Genomic DNA, 16156 nt, shown 5'->3' with positions numbered 1-16156 from the left:
GAATATGACAAACAATCACTGTGACAAAGATCCCTCAAAATTGCAGTAGGAGGAGTAGATTTGGCATGTGACCATCTTGGCCTTTTCCACTGACTCTAGGGATGATGCTGCAACTGCACAGTTTGTGAGCTTTCATCCGATTAATTGTGTGAGAAAATACTTGGTTTGATTTCAACACAACAAGGTGGCAGAAAGGAGGATTGAGTCATAAACTTCACACGCCTTTCCCAAAATTGGGCAATTCCTGGCTGTCACAGCTGTAACGTGACTACCATGGACAAATTCCATATCAAGGCCCATAAGAAATGTCAGTTTTTACAGTAGCGTACAGCAGTGTTGTTTTTTTTCCCCAATTAATAAATGCACTTGAATAAAAGGTTGGATTTTCCTCCTTTTTTAAAATGTTGAGCCTATATTATTGAGAAAAAAGGCAGCATTTATTAGAAGCTAAATAAGGCATCTTAACTGGAGGTGCCAATAATAATGGATGGAAGTGTATTTGTTCTCTTCGCTCTTGTAGGATCAATTCTCCCTAAATGGAGCGTCAACCTCTTGTCCTGCAAAAAGACCCTTTTCCCTTAAGAAAGATGCAAACTTGGAAACCCCCTCTGAAGTCCGAATTTTTGAGCACAGCAAGGATGACTACACGATGGTTAGCAAAGACGGCGTATTGTCGACTTGTCGAGAAAACTTCGACTTTGTCAGCCTTGAGCGGTTTGAGGAGGAATATCAACTCCACCGCAAGCTGGTTCTCATCCCCTTCTTTGCTCGCTTCAAATTATTCAAACCTTTCTATATCTGGCATAAAAAAGTCTGTGCCAAGAAGATGCACGTGGCTCAAATGGCTCTCAAAGAGAATTTGTTCATGATCAACCCGGTAAGTAGAGAAAATCTCTCTGTTCTGCCTTGTTCTTTAAAAATACAGCGGCAAGAAAAAGAATGACTTCCTCTTGGAATTTAATGGATTATTTTGAATACATTTGTCATCGTGATCTGATCTTCATGAACGTCATGGCTAACGAGACGTAATATGTCAAAAATAATACAGACATTCTTATATCATTTATATCTTCATTTTGTTGGTTTGATATCCTGGTATAATTGTCAATGCTTTATCTCATGTGTTCTGGAAAGTGCTTTGTTGCAGCTGCAGCTGTTGGAAAAGCGCTATATAAATAACTATATATATATATAAAATATAATATACACACACACTGATGATCAGCTCACAGTATTTGGTAAATCTATTCAGAAATCCATCAAATTCTACAGGTTTACTTACTTTTTCTCGTCACTCGATGCAAAGGTGCTTGAAAATGTGCCGAAAGTTTTATATACTCTAATATCATTAAACCTTGTCCCCTGTCTCTTTAGGATCTAAGCACGGCACTGTCAGACGTCTGGAAAATGTGTTACCAAATCAGAACCACAAACTTGTGTCATATTGAGAAAAAGCACACATATACTCTCCAGGAATTTCATGAAGCTCAGTTCACACAAGTAGAAGAGGTACCGTTGTTTATTCGTGAACACACGAGTTTAGTGTGTTTTTAAGTGACCGATATGATTTGTGTTTGTTCCCCCCCCCCCCACACACAATCTTCTATCTTAATGGTTTGCTTTAATTAGGCACTGATTGACCTGCAAAACTTCCAAGACCTGGTAAAGGAAGTGACACTGTGTTCCTGTAGCACCTTCCTGTCAGATCGTGTGTGCATTTTTATTGTCCTAAGATTTTTTTTGCCCAGATTTAGAGAGAGATGGGTTTTTTTTAGCCATTTATCTGTTTGTGACAGATACTTAATGGTTTGCTTTAATTAGGCACTGATTGACCTGCAAAACTTCCAAGACCTGGTAAAGGAAGTGACACTGTGTTCCTGTAGCACCTTCCTGTCAGATCGTGTGTGCATTTTTTATTGTCCTAAGATTTTTTTGCCCAGATTTAGAGAGAGATGGGTTTTTTTTAGCCATTTATCTGTTTGTGACAGATAGCGACAAGCTGAGTGAAATCCAAGTTCTATTGGGTATTAACAAGGGCTTCTTCTGTCAGCGCCTCAACTGGTAGGGTTCCTTGTTTCGTTTTTGTTTCCATTAAATGTCTCGCACAAACTCAATCCCTCCCTCCCGCATCTTGCACCCACACAGCTTCATCCGACTTCTTGACTATTTTGTGGTCAACACCATGCACACGTTATTTGTGAGTGCAGTGGACAAGCTGCTGGCTGCGTTCAAAGAGCAGGTTAGTCAAACGCCCAGCCATGAAATCATTCAAACGTGGGGCCAGCAGCTGGAGACTGCTGTCAACCCGACTGAGGAAAAGGTGGATCGAAAGGTAGGGTGTTGCCTCTCTACCACTACCTTTTTACACAGTTTTTTAGAAGTAAAAGGTTTGTTGCATTTGTGTCTTAATAGGCTGCGGAGTCAGAATCTTCCCAGAGTAAACCAATGTTGATCAGTGAACTGATTTTAGACACAAGTGAGCTGTCCTACAGACCCTCTGAAAAGAACTTTCAGGTTCAAGAAAGACTGATTCAGCAACCATTTCATACCAATTGATACTAAACTCCAAAGCCAAATTAATGGGTATTTTTTTCTTTCTCACAGGAGACTGTAGCAGAAATCATTGGGAAGTTCCAGAAGACCGTGTTGTCTGTTGAAACACTATCAGCAGATCCAGATTTAGTTTTACTGTTAAGCCACGAGTCTTTTCAGGTAGACCAATAACACTAGTTGTGGTTTTGAAAATACTGTATGTTCGATACAACTGTGTAATTTAATGTCTGTCCGTTAACTTTTAAGAGTCAATATCAAGATGCTCCCAGTTTGGAATCGGTCATTGAAAATGATGGATACATTCAAAGTATCTGTCAAAAAATTAAGGTCAGTTCCAATTCACGCTAGTTCCTGTTGGAAGTGACACTCCAGATGATCCAGATTTTGTCTGTTTGCCCCTTAGGAATCACTGCAGTTCACATTCAAAGCCGCACAAGTCTGCTCGCGCATGTTTGAGCGTTTTCAGCTGTATTACAAGGAGAACGAAAGTCTAGATTTGAATGCTCTACGACAGATAGATCACGGTACGGGCTTACTGTATAGAGTACATGATTGTCACCCAACATGAGAAGTTTTCATCCTGGGCTCAGACCTTTCCTTTCAAGACTTTATTCGACTGTTGAGTGTTTGCCGTACTTTGCTGAACAGGTTTGGAATTTTTTAGAACATCGCTGGACTTGTACCACAATGAGCATGAAGAAGCTGTGGCTCTCCAGCCACAGAGACATCTTGGCCTCCTCCTTGTGGACAAAACGGAGATGAAAGAGAAGCTCATCTCTTCTCCACTCCGTTGTCTAAAGGTCAAATCGTCGCACAAACATAGCGGGCACGCAAACACAAAGACAAGTGTAAAGTACAGTTTAATTGTCGTTGAAAGGGGCAATGGTGTAATCGTAACTTTTTGCTCCTTTTTATAGGTCATTAATGAGATACTGACGCAGCAGGCCAAGCGGAAGCTAAAAGCTGTCATGGCAGAAGCTGGGGAAGCTCAATTTAAGCTAGAACTCAGCCCCACTACGACAACCGAGTTAGCCAGCTACCTCACTTTCCTTGATGAGATACCAGAACGGGTACGATTTGTATCCGATGTAAATGCTGATGAACATCTTACGAGAAAATACGGATTTAAAAAGAGCATCACAAGAAAACATTGCTTTTATCCTCTGGCGTCATATGCTGTACCTGTTCTCTTCCCAGATGAAAGTGCTGGAGCAGGAACAGGAAACCGTGTGTCAGATGTACAATCTGATCAACCAATCCTCACTTCCCGTCACCGCTGACGACGTTGCCTTTGCCTCCATGGAGCCTTACATGAACTCATTACACAACATGATCAATGATGCCATGTTTGACAGGTTCAAAATGATGGAAAAGTTTTCCAAGTCTCTGCAGGTAGACATAAAAGATCTGAACCAAAAAGTCAAGAAAATCAAGGAACAATCACAGGTGTGGTGAGGAATGAGAGTTTGTCTTCAAATATATCATGTTGAGTGTCTGTGAGTTGCTTTACCACGTGGATGCGGATGGGATTCCCTGATGCGTTGATGTCATGGGTGTACACGCAGGATCCACAAATTCTCGAAGTCACTGCGGATCTTTCCCAAGTGCGTATTCTGCTTGGGGAGCTTCAGATTTCCATAGATGAGCTGCAAGCCCAGGCCTCAGCATATATTTCTTACCAGAAACAATTCAAGGTGATTCGCTCATTCAGGAAAACATCTGAAAATATTTTTTCCCCTAATCTAATGTTAGTTATTTTTTTAATACTTAACAAATTTTTGCCTTTTGAAACTTTCCAAGACGTTTTGGCTTTTTAAAATTTCTTTCAGCTTTGTGTGGAGTAATAATAACTGCACAAGTCATGTCAGTAAATTCTATCCAGCAACCATTCCAACCAACTCAATACCATTCTTCTGCGAATACTCTTTTGAATTTAGTTGGAGGTAACCAAATTTGATGACCTGGATGACCTGAAAGCAGAGTTTAGGCTGAAGAGGCTTCTTTGGGACTCGATGGTAGAATGGGACTTATTACAAGATGGATGGCGGCAGGTGAGGCACTCCCAAAATATGTCCGGCATGGTGAAGATACTTAAAATGCAACTTCATGTCTCTCCATTAATCTTCATTTATTTGTCTGTCTTTGCATCTTCAGACAATGCTTGAGAAATTGGACCTGGAACAGTTGAACTCACATGTCAACAAGTACACCAAGTATATCAACCAAATGGAGAAAGGCTTGCCACGGAACAATGTAGTGCCGTGTCTCAAAGAGAAAGTTGAACTTATGAAACAGAGGGTGGGTGTGTTCAAAGCAACCGTCATTGTAATGTCTTCCAACGAAACTACACCATTACACTGTTAAGTTCTTTTATCATGGAGCGCTTCCTGTTGATGAATGGTGAGCCGATTATTCCCCTGATGATTGTCATGTCCATGTTTCTGTTCAGGTGCCTGTGATCACAGATTTACGTAACCCATGTATGAAACCAGAGCACTGGAGGACCCTGGAAGCTGTTGTGGGGAGTTCATTGAATGTGGAGCAGCTCACTGTGGCTTTTATGGAGGAGTTCAACGTATTCTCCTATGGCACAGAGATACAGGAGGTCTCCCCTAACTCCTCTTAATTGTTAAACCTTAACATTTTGTCTTTCGGTATATTATAGGACATCGGCATATCTTTATATCTAAACTATCCAGACTGGACTGTTTCAAAATTGTATACAGTATTTTACTATTGATTTTTCAGTGTTTAATATATAACTGATGCACAGTGAAGGAATACACTTTATGAATTTTAGGTGTCAGCGCAGGCCTCAGGAGAGGCATCAGTGGAGACTATTATCAATAAGGTTGGTGAAAAGAGGACTCCATTTATGTCGTTTGTCTTCTTAGGTGTTTGCCACCTTTCTTCTTCTTTTGGATTTGATCTATCTTTAATCTCTTAATTCCATTTCTCTCTGGAGCTGGGGTGATGGTGTTTATTCATGAATATTTTCTGGGTTATGATTTGGATTCATCGGTCCTTGAAAAATGTCCCCTTGACATGAGGCATGTTTTGATCACACTGCAGGTGGAGGACGTGTGGTGGACCACCACTTTCACTCTTTTGCAACATGGTGACTCCAAAGAGGTCTTCATCTTGGGAGGCACAGATGATATCCAAGTAAACATGAAGGGCACATTCTCCAATAAATTATATAAAATATGTTGTGAGGGAGGGAAGTGCAGAGGTGCGGGGCTCGATTCCGGCTCCTGCCTTCCTGTGTGGAGTTTGCATGTTCTCCCCGTGCCCGTGTGGGTTTTCTCTGGGTACTCCAGCTTCCTCCTATATACCAAAAACATGCATGGCAGGTTAATGGAACACTCTAAAATTGTGTGAGTGTGAGTGTGGATGTTTGTTTGTCTCTGTATGCCCTGCAATTGGCTGGCAAATGGTTCAAGGTGTCTCTATTGCCCGAGGACGGCTGGGATAGGCCCCAGCACACTCGCGACCCTCGTGAGGATAAAGCGGTTCAGATAATGGATGTATGGAGAAATGTCGTGACATTTTGACAGTTTTTATTGTATTTTTTATTTTTTTTTCTTGTTGAGGTGCTCTTGGATGACAGCATTATCAATGTGGGCACAGCAGCATCTTCTCGTTATGTTGCTCCCATCAAAGCCAGGGTGGACAAACTCCTGATGAGACTGACCCGCTTCAACCAAACTCTGGTAAAGGCATTGAAAAAAACTGAGGCAAATGCGCTACTCTTTTGTTTTTTTCTGTCTTCATGAAGCTTAAAAAAGAGATTTGTTTTTCCATCCATGGAGATACACATACAGTATTGTGGCATAGTTGTGTTCTCGAGTAGTTTCCAAAAAAAAAATTAAAAGGCCACGAGCTTATGAAAATGTTTCGCTTTCTGTGACGCCGATGCAATCTTAAAGGTTGAATCCACTTGCCATTATTTTTGGTCTCCTAAATAATGATGATTTTGGAGGTACGAGTGTTCCTCCTGATGCCAGTGGTTTGTAGTCTTTGAATGATCCATTGCATTACATGAACAGGAATAGGACCGAGGAGGAAACAAACCCCCATCTATTTTGACAGCAAACAAAGAGCTCATATCTACATCCTCTTCCCCCTCCCAGGACGAGTGGCTGACGTGCCAACGAAACTGGTTGTATTTGGAAAGTATTTTCTTGGCCCCAGACATTAAGAGGCAGCTTCCTGCCGAGTCCAAAATGTTTCTCAAAGTGGACAAGTCATGGAAGGCCATCATGGCGAAGGTCAAAAAGATGCCCAATGCACTCAAAGCGGCCACGCAGCCTGGTAGGTAGCCGTAGGTTAACACATTGGGGAAATGACAGTGCCATGCACTTGAGAGATCTACATTTACAAAATGGTGTTACACCCTCAAAGTTTACATCATCCGACACAGATCTTTTGGAAACATTTCAAGAAAATAATGTTCTGTTGGACAAGATACAAAAGTGCCTTGAAGACTACTTGGAGTCCAAAAGAGTTATATTCCCCAGGTATGCTCATTTTTGGTTTAATGCAATAATTCACAATACTATGTACAGTCTTTGCGCTTAATGTAATATGACTTATGCTTTAAATCTTTCATTTATGAGAACGACTGATGTGTTGCATATTTTGCAATGTTTCCTCTCTTCTTTACAGATTCTACTTCTTATCAAATGATGAATTGCTTAAGATTTTGGCACAAACAAGGAACCCCCAGGCAGTGCAACCCCACCTGAGAAAATGTTTTGATGCAATTACACACCTTGAGTTTGCCTTGGTGTCTGAACAGCCAACTACCGGTGCACCTACACTGGAGCCTGGAGAACAGGAGAAGGTCTACACTAAGGACATCTTGAATATGGTTTCCCCTGAAGGAGAGAAGGTCAGCTGTGGTTATGTTGAAGCTTTGAACCCTGTCAGTCTGATTTTTGGCTTCGTGATTTAAGGAGGGGAAAGTTTAATACTAGTTGTAGTTGTGGGGGGGGGGCCAAATTGGCTGAATTGACATGTTAATTTGCTTTTCGAGCACTATCAATGTGTCCTTAAGCATGGTTCAGAAACCTCCAACTTTTATCCCCCCTAAGAATGTGAAGAAAAATCCAATATTTTTTTAGTTCATCTAAAATCGTCAGGCTTCTTTTCCATGACTGACTAATTATATATCGTCAGATCCCGCTTACCTATAGGACTATCAGGAAAGTACCGGCCAACTCTCCATTCAAAGAGTTAAAACTCCACCTATCACTCGCCCGCTCTCACGCATTAACCGGGGGAGACAAGAATTTTCCTAAGCCGGCTCGAGAAAGACTCGTCTAAGTCCTCACGACCTCAAGCCATTTACTTTGTCCTAAAAATATAATGTTTTCTGCACAAGTTATTTCCTGAAATACTCCTCTTGGTACTTTCTGCACTATGTTGTCGGCATAGTGCTTTCATAATGTGAGCTGTCCTGAACCTTGCAGGATAATCACAACTCACTTTCTGTAAGAATGGAGAAAAACCATTTCTCAGGCCAGTACAATCCCCTCTTCTCCAATTCTTATTTTTTCGCAGTGTCCCCACTTTAATTCATTCAAACAAATTCCTAAATTCCTATTTCAACAGAGATAAATATTTGTTGCAAATACTTTTTTCCACACAGGTAGCTTTGAATTTATTGTTTTTTTTAACTGAATAAAATCACTAATAAAACTACATTTTATGTTGACGGTATTTTAGTTATCTTTGCTTGATATTTGTATTTGTTCGGTGGTCTTAAACATTGCAGTGGGGAAACTGAGCCCAAATTAAAAAAAAACTGAGAAGAGGGAAAATATTTTTTATGGCACTATAGTCGGAAGGCAATTTCTCAGGTCCATACAGAACAATGTAAAATATAGTGAATTTCAGCGTTGATTACAAGGGCCTTTGAGCACGTCAACAAATACATGTATAGAATGGTCAGGTCTGATACGTCACTGTTTACCAATTGATATTGTCCGTTTGTGTGCAAGTGTAGGTGGGTTTAACAAAAGGCCTGAAAGCAAGAGGAAATGTGGAAGATTGGCTGTGCAAGGTGGAGGAGGCCATGTTCAACTCACTGCGACAGCTCAGCAAGGCTTCCATAGCAGACTACCAAATAACGTCAAGAGAGGAATGGGTGGTGTCTGGGTATCCTTCCCAGGTAAACACGCACACACTCTCACCCACATAGATATGTATTTACAGTGTTTTCCATTACGACACTTTTCGTTATACCCAAACTTGAGCCGACTCACTGGGCCCTTCAGAAAAGTTAGATATTGATCAGGCATACTTTCAAACAAACAAACATTTGCTTCAGTAATGGAAGTGAATACAACAAGCATTTGACGTTATGTGTAGGTTTCATAAAATAAATAAAGTAAATAAAACGGTTCTATTGTTAATCCTCCAAATGTGGCATTTTAATCTGATATCTGGATTGTGAAAAGTTGTTTTCTGTGGTTATTCACTTTCCTTCATACCTTTAGTCCTCTTGGGTGTATCCTTGTTTCCTTGGATACACCATGATTTGCAGAGCCCACATTCTGTGACACTTATTTACTTCATACCTAATATGATGTCGATCATTTCAGTTTGTGTCCTTGGCAGTGACAATGCACACCTCTTTCTCAATCTTACTCTCCTCTCTGTGTTTGTCATCCTTTACCACCTCTCATTTGTTTGCAAAAGTTCTTGTTCTTTTTTTTCCCCCCCATCAGGTGGTGTTGACTATTTCACAAATGATGTGGTGCAGGGATATGGAAGATTGTTTGGAGGGAAATCATGACCACTTTGCAGCCTTGCAGAAATTTGAATACACCAACTTTGATGTAAACTGCAGTTGTTACTTTTTCCTGAGTACAGTATTTAAAGAGTTGAAAACAAATTATGCTCATTCGGTATTGAGTGCTCTTGTATTTTTCAGAGGTTAAATGCTCTCGCCGCTTTGGTCAGAGGCAAACTACCGACATTACACCGCAATATCATCACCGCCCTCATCACTATTGATGTGCATGCCCGTGATATTGTGACAGATTTAGTTGGACAGAAGGTGGAGTACTGTGGCACACACACACACACACACACACACACACACACACACACACACACACACACACACACACGCGATCAAGCATCATATTTTTGAGATTTGGCTTGGTGCGCATTTCGTTTATGGCCTGTGGCTTTTCATAGCATTTAATTTCTCAGGATGAGTGGTAACTTGAGCCATTCTTTCTTAGGTGGACTGCAGGACTAACTTTGAATGGCAAAGACAATTACGCTACTACTGGGATCTTGACTTGGACAACTGTATAGCCTGCATGGCCCTGTCCACTTACATTTATGGTTATGAATACCTAGGTGCCTGTCCTCGGCTGGTCATCACTCCGCTTACGGTAACATAATGGACTCATGCACAAAAAAATGTTGCCACATTGGAATACAAGGCGAAGAGCTGATACAGTAGATCTGTTTGACTGTTGCACCACAGTGTTTTTGGACATGTTAAAGCTTAAATAATAAGTAAGTCGAAGGAGTTGAAATATATGTACTGCAAACAAGCATTGTACTGTCAAGTTGCTCTGGATGTAGGCTAGAAACTGATGAAGTGTATTTCACACGAAAATGAATTTCAGTATATCCGCAATTAAAAAAAAAATGGTTTCTGTGTTTACTCCACATTGTGATTGTGAAAGCAAAACTTTTTTTAAACTGGGCCTCGATGGTTTCAATGCACATAACTGATTTTGGCACACATTGTACTTGTTGCCTTTCCTTTTGATACTTACCTGACCGACATTTACTAACATGCAGGATCGTTGCTACTTGTGTCTCATGGGAGCCCTCCAGTTGGACTTGGGAGGAGCTCCAGCTGGACCTGCAGGGACAGGGAAAACTGAGACTACGAAGGACTTGGCTAAAGCCTTGGCAATTCAGTGTGTGGTCTTCAACTGTTCTGACGGACTCGACTACAAGGTGCAATGTGGCGACAGTAATTGCATTTGGCTATCCTTCTAATGTCAACATTTCCTCTGAAATATGATTTATTTTAAAGGAGAAGGAAATAGGACTTCTATATTTAACATGAAAAGAATACTTATTTTTAGTTCTGTGAACCATTTTCAGAAAATGGCTCTTGGAGAAAAATCGAGATTAATCAGGACAGTTCCTACAGTCAAAAAAATTATAAATCGTGGTCAGCACACTTACCAGCAATTCCAGTGGTCAACTAAAGTGCAGTTGTAAAGAATAAATGCCAAATGGGATCTGGCTGAGATGTACTAGTCACAGGAAAGTTAAACACAATTTCCAAAGCACTAGAGACATGATGCCATGCTTGAATGGGGAATTCAAGAGGGCTGCATACAAGAGATTTGCAATCACATGGTTTTGGAGCGCCTTTGCAAGTAGACAACTAAACCAGTTAGCTCTCTTGTCTCTGTTTGATGGCACCGTTGCCAAAGCAATCAAGTCTCATGCCTTGCTGCATTTTATCATAGTGAACTATCAAATGCTGTACTTTGTTGTGTATTTTAGATTTTCCCACAACGTCCTTCCCTTCTAGTTGTCAGGCCAACATTATGCTTACTTTCTGTGTTCATTTATGAGTTTATTAAAATAATCAATTGACATTGGCATCAATTGACAAATACCTATTCACATATTGCCATCAACACACAATTTTTCAAAACTATCTGGCATATACTGTCTTCGTATTCCTAAATTGTCAGTTTGATTGACAGTAAACACATTTTTTGACAATCAATTCATATTAGTACGAATGATAATCTGGATTTTATTGGGAAAAAAAACCCACCACGGTGACAACAGTACTGGCCAAATTTCTCACCACAAAAACAAATTTGTGTCATTAGCACCGTCATTAAAAAAAAAAAAAATCTATGTATAGTTTAAAAACACATTTTCAGATCACATTACATGTTGAGATAGGAGCCCCTCTTCGATATCAACTCCCTCGTTGGCCAATAAGAGACCAGTCCAGGGTGTACCCCGCATCTCACCCAAAAACACATGCGATAGAGTCTCGCTTAATCGTGACCCAAATAAGTGCAAGGAGCAGTAAAGAAAACGGATTGGTGGATGTCATTGCCTCTCATCCATTAAAACGGTAAAAAAAAAAAAAAAAGTGAAAAATACATAAAAGGAAAAATTGTAAATCAGTGGATTGTTTCTGCCTGTATATCATTTGAAGATGCAAGAGTTGCCGTTTTGATGTATACTCCCAACCACCTTCACATATTCCTGCTCAGGATGCTCCACAGGTTTTACAGCAAGCATTTAGACCGAACGGCAATTTAGAGTTTCAACATCTACATGAGGAGGAAGGGGAGTGCCAGTAGAAATATGCATCAGATGCCATCCCTAATATGAAAATATCATTTATGATAATCATCTAAAACAATTGTTGATATTATTTTCGCTCCCTTATTCAATATCTCTCCATCAGATGATGGGGCGTTTCTTCAGTGGACTTGCTCAGTCTGGTGCTTGGTGCTGTTTTGATGAGTTTAATCGAATCGATATTGAGGTGTTGTCAGTCATTGCGCAGCAGCTCATAACCATCCGGAATGCTAAAGCTGCGAAGGTATGTACAAATATTTAGAAATGCTACCACAAACAAGATATTTTTGCACCAAGTATCATTTCAGTAGCGTGTGACGACATTCTTTCTTAGATGACAAAGTTTCGATTTGAGGGCCGAGAAATCAAGCTGGTGATGACCTGTGCAGCATTTATTACCATGAACCCAGGCTATGCTGGAAGATCAGAGCTACCTGATAATCTTAAATCTCTCTTTAGGCCCGTCGCTATGATGGTGCCCAACTACGCACTCATTGCTGAGGTAACAATTTTACTGTCTATGCCGGATTTCAACGTTGAGCTACTTATTCACAACATTCCAGTGGAATACAAAATAACCCCACATTGTCTACCATTTGCTAAACTGCATTTTGGCATCGGTACCTGTGTTTGTACTTTTATCCCACTTTCTCTCATTGCAGGTGATTTTATATTCAGAGGGATTTGAGTCCAGTAAAACCTTAGCAAGGAAGATGACCCAAATGTACAAGCTGTGCTCTGAGCAGCTGTCCCAGCAGGACCACTACGACTTTGGGATGAGAGCCGTCAAATCTGTTCTTGTCATGGCAGGGTCAGAGAATCACACATTGTCACCCTCCTAAAATAATGACTCGGGTTGTTTTCAGAAAACGCGGAAAACTGAACCAAATTCTGATTAGATTCGATTTAAGAATTATTTTATTTTAGGGTACAAATGAGCGATCTGTTTTACAAAGGATGTAGCTGATTTTAGCAAAGGTGTCCAGCATCCTGTGGAGATGCTTAAGGCAAAAAATATATATATTTTTTGTCTTTGGCTTGGGGCATTATTTTAAGGGACTGACATCATGTAGTATATAACATCTGTGTTTTTTTTTTTTTTTTGATTGCATGAACACATCACATGAACAATGCCATGATACTAATTAAGTGTCTTTGGAAGAAGTACAAACGCCTTACAAACATAACAAAATTGATCTAGGTTTGCATTTATGCATTACTAAAATAATAATAATAATACGTTGATGTATAGAGTGCCTTTAGTCAAAGTGCTGCCTTCTGTCAAGAGGTGCCATGCAAGCTACAGAAACTAGTCATGCTTGTTGTGCACGTGTGCATATCATCTAATGATCTGTCATCAGGTCTTTGAAACGACAGAATCCTGATCTCATTGAGGATGTGGTTCTCATTCGAGCTCTTAGGGATTCCAACCTGCCAAAATTCCTAACAGATGATGCAGACCTGTTCGGGTAATTGTACTACTAGTTTTATTTCATATTTTGTAATGGATAAAAGGTGTTTCTTTCCATTGCCGAATATACAGTGTTTCACTTTTGTTCTACATTTTATTATGTTAGATCCTGATTTCAAAAAGGAATTACTATAATTTTTATTCTTCTAAATTCTACCCACAATGCCCCATAATGATAACAAATGAAACTTTTTTAAATTACTGCAAATTTATCAAAAATAAAAGACACAGTCACAGCTTTTGTTCAATACTTTGGTGATACACATTTGGCAGCAATTCCAGTCTCAAGTCTTTTTTTCTTTAATATGATGGCACACACACCTGCTTGAGTTTTGGGTAGTTTTGCCAAGTCTTCTTTGCAACACCCCTCAAGCTCCACAAGGTTTGAATGGCGAAGCTCTGCGTGCAGCCGTTTTCAGTTCTCTGCGGTGATGTTCAATCAGATTCAAGTCTTGGTACTGGCTGGGCCACTCAAGAACAGTCACAGAGTTATCCTGAAGCCATCTTGGCAGTGTGCCCCAGGTCATTCTCCTGCTAAAAGAGAAACTGTCGCCTCAGGATTATTTCAAGAACACTTTAGAGCTCTTTTTCATACAGGATGTATCCATACATTGCTGCATTCACTGTTTCCCCACTCCTGACTAGTCTCCCAGTCCATCCAAACATCCACACAGCATGAAGCTGCCACCACCATACCAGATGATAAACGGTGTGTGTGTGTGTGTGTGTGTGTGTGTGTGTGTGTGTGTGTGTGTGTGTGTGTGTGCGCGCGCGCGCGCGCGCGTGTGTGTGTGAGAGAGAGAGAGAGAGAGCGAGTGGGGGTGGGGTGGTATTTCCCAGTATTCAAGAATATTTTTGGAATACCAATAAGTGAATTTACAGACAACTGTACAAAATGTCCCTTTCTCAAAATTGCCTTGTCCCTGTCTTGTCTTCAAATGGCATTCTTATAGCTGCAATGTATATGCTGAAAAATACTTGTGAATGACAATGCTAGCTAAACATGCTCTGAATTATATTCTTAAACTAGCATTACACCCATTCAAACCACCAAACATGCACTGTCACTTGTGGGCTGTTATATAGACAGTAGTGTGTCTTTTCAAACAATGTCCAATCAACGGAATTTAGTTCAGGTGGACCAAGAGTTATCCTGTAAAAACATCTTAAGGGTGATCAGTTAAAATAAGATGAATATGGGCTCCATTTTGAGGCTCATGGCATACTCCTTTAATAATTTATTTTTATTTTGTTTTTATTTGCAAAAAATCTAAAAATATTGACAGGAGAAAAAGTTCATTTGGGCATGATGCTGTCACATTACAAAATGTGAAACAAGTGAAGCACTTTGAATACTTTCTGTATGAGCTATATATATATTCATTAACTTGCATACAAATCTTCTAGTGGCATCCTGTCTGACCTGTTCCCTGGCGTGGCCATCCCTGAGCATGACTATGGCGTACTGCACTCAACCATTGTGGATTGTATAGTGAAGCGAAACCTGCAGCCTCTGGCCACCATGATTAATAAGGTACAAATGTCAAAGGGAATTATCAACACCGGTTTCTTTTTCAACCTGGAAGGAAATACAATTATAATCAGATGGCAATGAATAGTGATTAAACAGTATACTTGTCATTGGTTTGTATTGTATGAGCTGGCCCAAGCCCTTTCGATTCATACTGCTGGCTGGATAGCACCGGTGTTTGCCGCTTATGCCCCTGTGTCTTGAACACTAGGTTATCCAACTGTATGAGACCATGATAGTCCGTCACGGTGTCATGTTGGTTGGACCCACCGGTGGTGGAAAAACCACAGTTTACACCATCCTGGCAGATACGCTGGATACCCTTTATGACTCCGAGTACAGGGATGACAACCCCTTTTTTCAGCCTGTGAAGACCTATGTTCTCAACCCCAAATCTGTCACAATGGGAGAACTCTATGGAGAGGTACAATGAACAGTGGGAACATCATGGCCTTTTGGCACATTCACCAACTTTCTGTTTGCTTTTCAAAAATAATCTGCCTTAGGTGAACACGCTAACCCTTGAATGGCGTGATGGATTAATGGCACTCAGTGTCCGTGATGCCGTTGACGACACCAGCGATGACCACAAGTGGGTTATTTGTGATGGGCCAGTTGATGCCCTGTGGATTGAGAACATGAATACTGTGCTGGATGACAACAAGATGCTCTGTCTGGCGAACAGTGAGCGGATCAAACTTTCACCATCTATACACATGGTCTTTGAGGTAACAGCTTTTGCAGAACCATACTTTGACCTGCACCCGTCTGATGCATGTTTGTTCTTCCATCATTATGACCAGAGACATTTTAAAATGCCTCTTTTTCAGGTCCAGGATTTGGCTGTGGCTTCTCCAGCCACTGTCAGTCGCTGTGGGATGGTCTACATTGACCCAGATGAACTCAAGTGGATGCCCTATGTCCAGACATGGCTCAGTGGTCTCGGAGCAAAAGTAGGATTGGGTCCAAAATTTCTGGCAAATATATATATATAAATATTAGAGCTGTCAAACGATCAAAATATTCAATCGAATTAAAAACGCAAATGTCAGAATTAACTCTAATTAACTCAAAATTAATCGTGATTCCTCACACATTTTTTATCGTTTCTGAATTTCCTTTTATATTTTTTGTCGTATTTTTTCCCGTTTTAATGCTCTCATCAACATGGAATCATGGATCAGTTTTCTATGTGCAAAATGCAAACATTTACTGAAACAACG

The 16156-nt window shown here is 40.5% G+C and overlaps 1 protein-coding gene across 1 annotated transcript in view; it reads left to right on the top strand.

Annotated features, from left to right (window-relative positions):
• dnah6 (dynein, axonemal, heavy chain 6) overlaps positions 1 to 16156 on the top strand; it is a 49884-nt gene that overhangs the window by 1322 nt on the left and 32406 nt on the right. Inside the window, exons 4-39 of the mRNA XM_019889067.1 lie at positions 521 to 877; positions 1375 to 1509; positions 1630 to 1710; positions 1822 to 1900; positions 1989 to 2061; positions 2146 to 2332; positions 2413 to 2514; positions 2605 to 2712; positions 2800 to 2880; positions 2957 to 3077; positions 3202 to 3353; positions 3471 to 3623; positions 3751 to 3999; positions 4119 to 4247; positions 4491 to 4604; positions 4708 to 4851; positions 5003 to 5158; positions 5354 to 5404; positions 5626 to 5718; positions 6147 to 6266; positions 6687 to 6867; positions 6977 to 7073; positions 7222 to 7447; positions 8564 to 8728; positions 9288 to 9398; positions 9494 to 9619; positions 9810 to 9965; positions 10384 to 10545; positions 12038 to 12175; positions 12266 to 12433; positions 12594 to 12742; positions 13293 to 13400; positions 14810 to 14936; positions 15145 to 15357; positions 15440 to 15661; positions 15764 to 15886. Of these exons, the coding sequence (XP_019744626.1) occupies positions 521 to 877; positions 1375 to 1509; positions 1630 to 1710; positions 1822 to 1900; positions 1989 to 2061; positions 2146 to 2332; positions 2413 to 2514; positions 2605 to 2712; positions 2800 to 2880; positions 2957 to 3077; positions 3202 to 3353; positions 3471 to 3623; positions 3751 to 3999; positions 4119 to 4247; positions 4491 to 4604; positions 4708 to 4851; positions 5003 to 5158; positions 5354 to 5404; positions 5626 to 5718; positions 6147 to 6266; positions 6687 to 6867; positions 6977 to 7073; positions 7222 to 7447; positions 8564 to 8728; positions 9288 to 9398; positions 9494 to 9619; positions 9810 to 9965; positions 10384 to 10545; positions 12038 to 12175; positions 12266 to 12433; positions 12594 to 12742; positions 13293 to 13400; positions 14810 to 14936; positions 15145 to 15357; positions 15440 to 15661; positions 15764 to 15886 (5157 nt within the window). The remainder of the gene's footprint in view (positions 1 to 520; positions 878 to 1374; positions 1510 to 1629; positions 1711 to 1821; positions 1901 to 1988; positions 2062 to 2145; positions 2333 to 2412; positions 2515 to 2604; positions 2713 to 2799; positions 2881 to 2956; positions 3078 to 3201; positions 3354 to 3470; positions 3624 to 3750; positions 4000 to 4118; positions 4248 to 4490; positions 4605 to 4707; positions 4852 to 5002; positions 5159 to 5353; positions 5405 to 5625; positions 5719 to 6146; positions 6267 to 6686; positions 6868 to 6976; positions 7074 to 7221; positions 7448 to 8563; positions 8729 to 9287; positions 9399 to 9493; positions 9620 to 9809; positions 9966 to 10383; positions 10546 to 12037; positions 12176 to 12265; positions 12434 to 12593; positions 12743 to 13292; positions 13401 to 14809; positions 14937 to 15144; positions 15358 to 15439; positions 15662 to 15763; positions 15887 to 16156) is intronic.

Source organism: Hippocampus comes, unplaced genomic scaffold (assembly GCF_001891065.2).
Source record: "Hippocampus comes isolate QL1 unplaced genomic scaffold, H_comes_QL1_v1.1 scaffold86, whole genome shotgun sequence".
Taxonomy (NCBI): domain Eukaryota; kingdom Metazoa; phylum Chordata; class Actinopteri; order Syngnathiformes; family Syngnathidae; genus Hippocampus; species Hippocampus comes.
The sequence above is the reverse complement of the archived record's forward strand: the minus strand, read 5'-3'. Positions and strand labels throughout refer to the sequence as shown.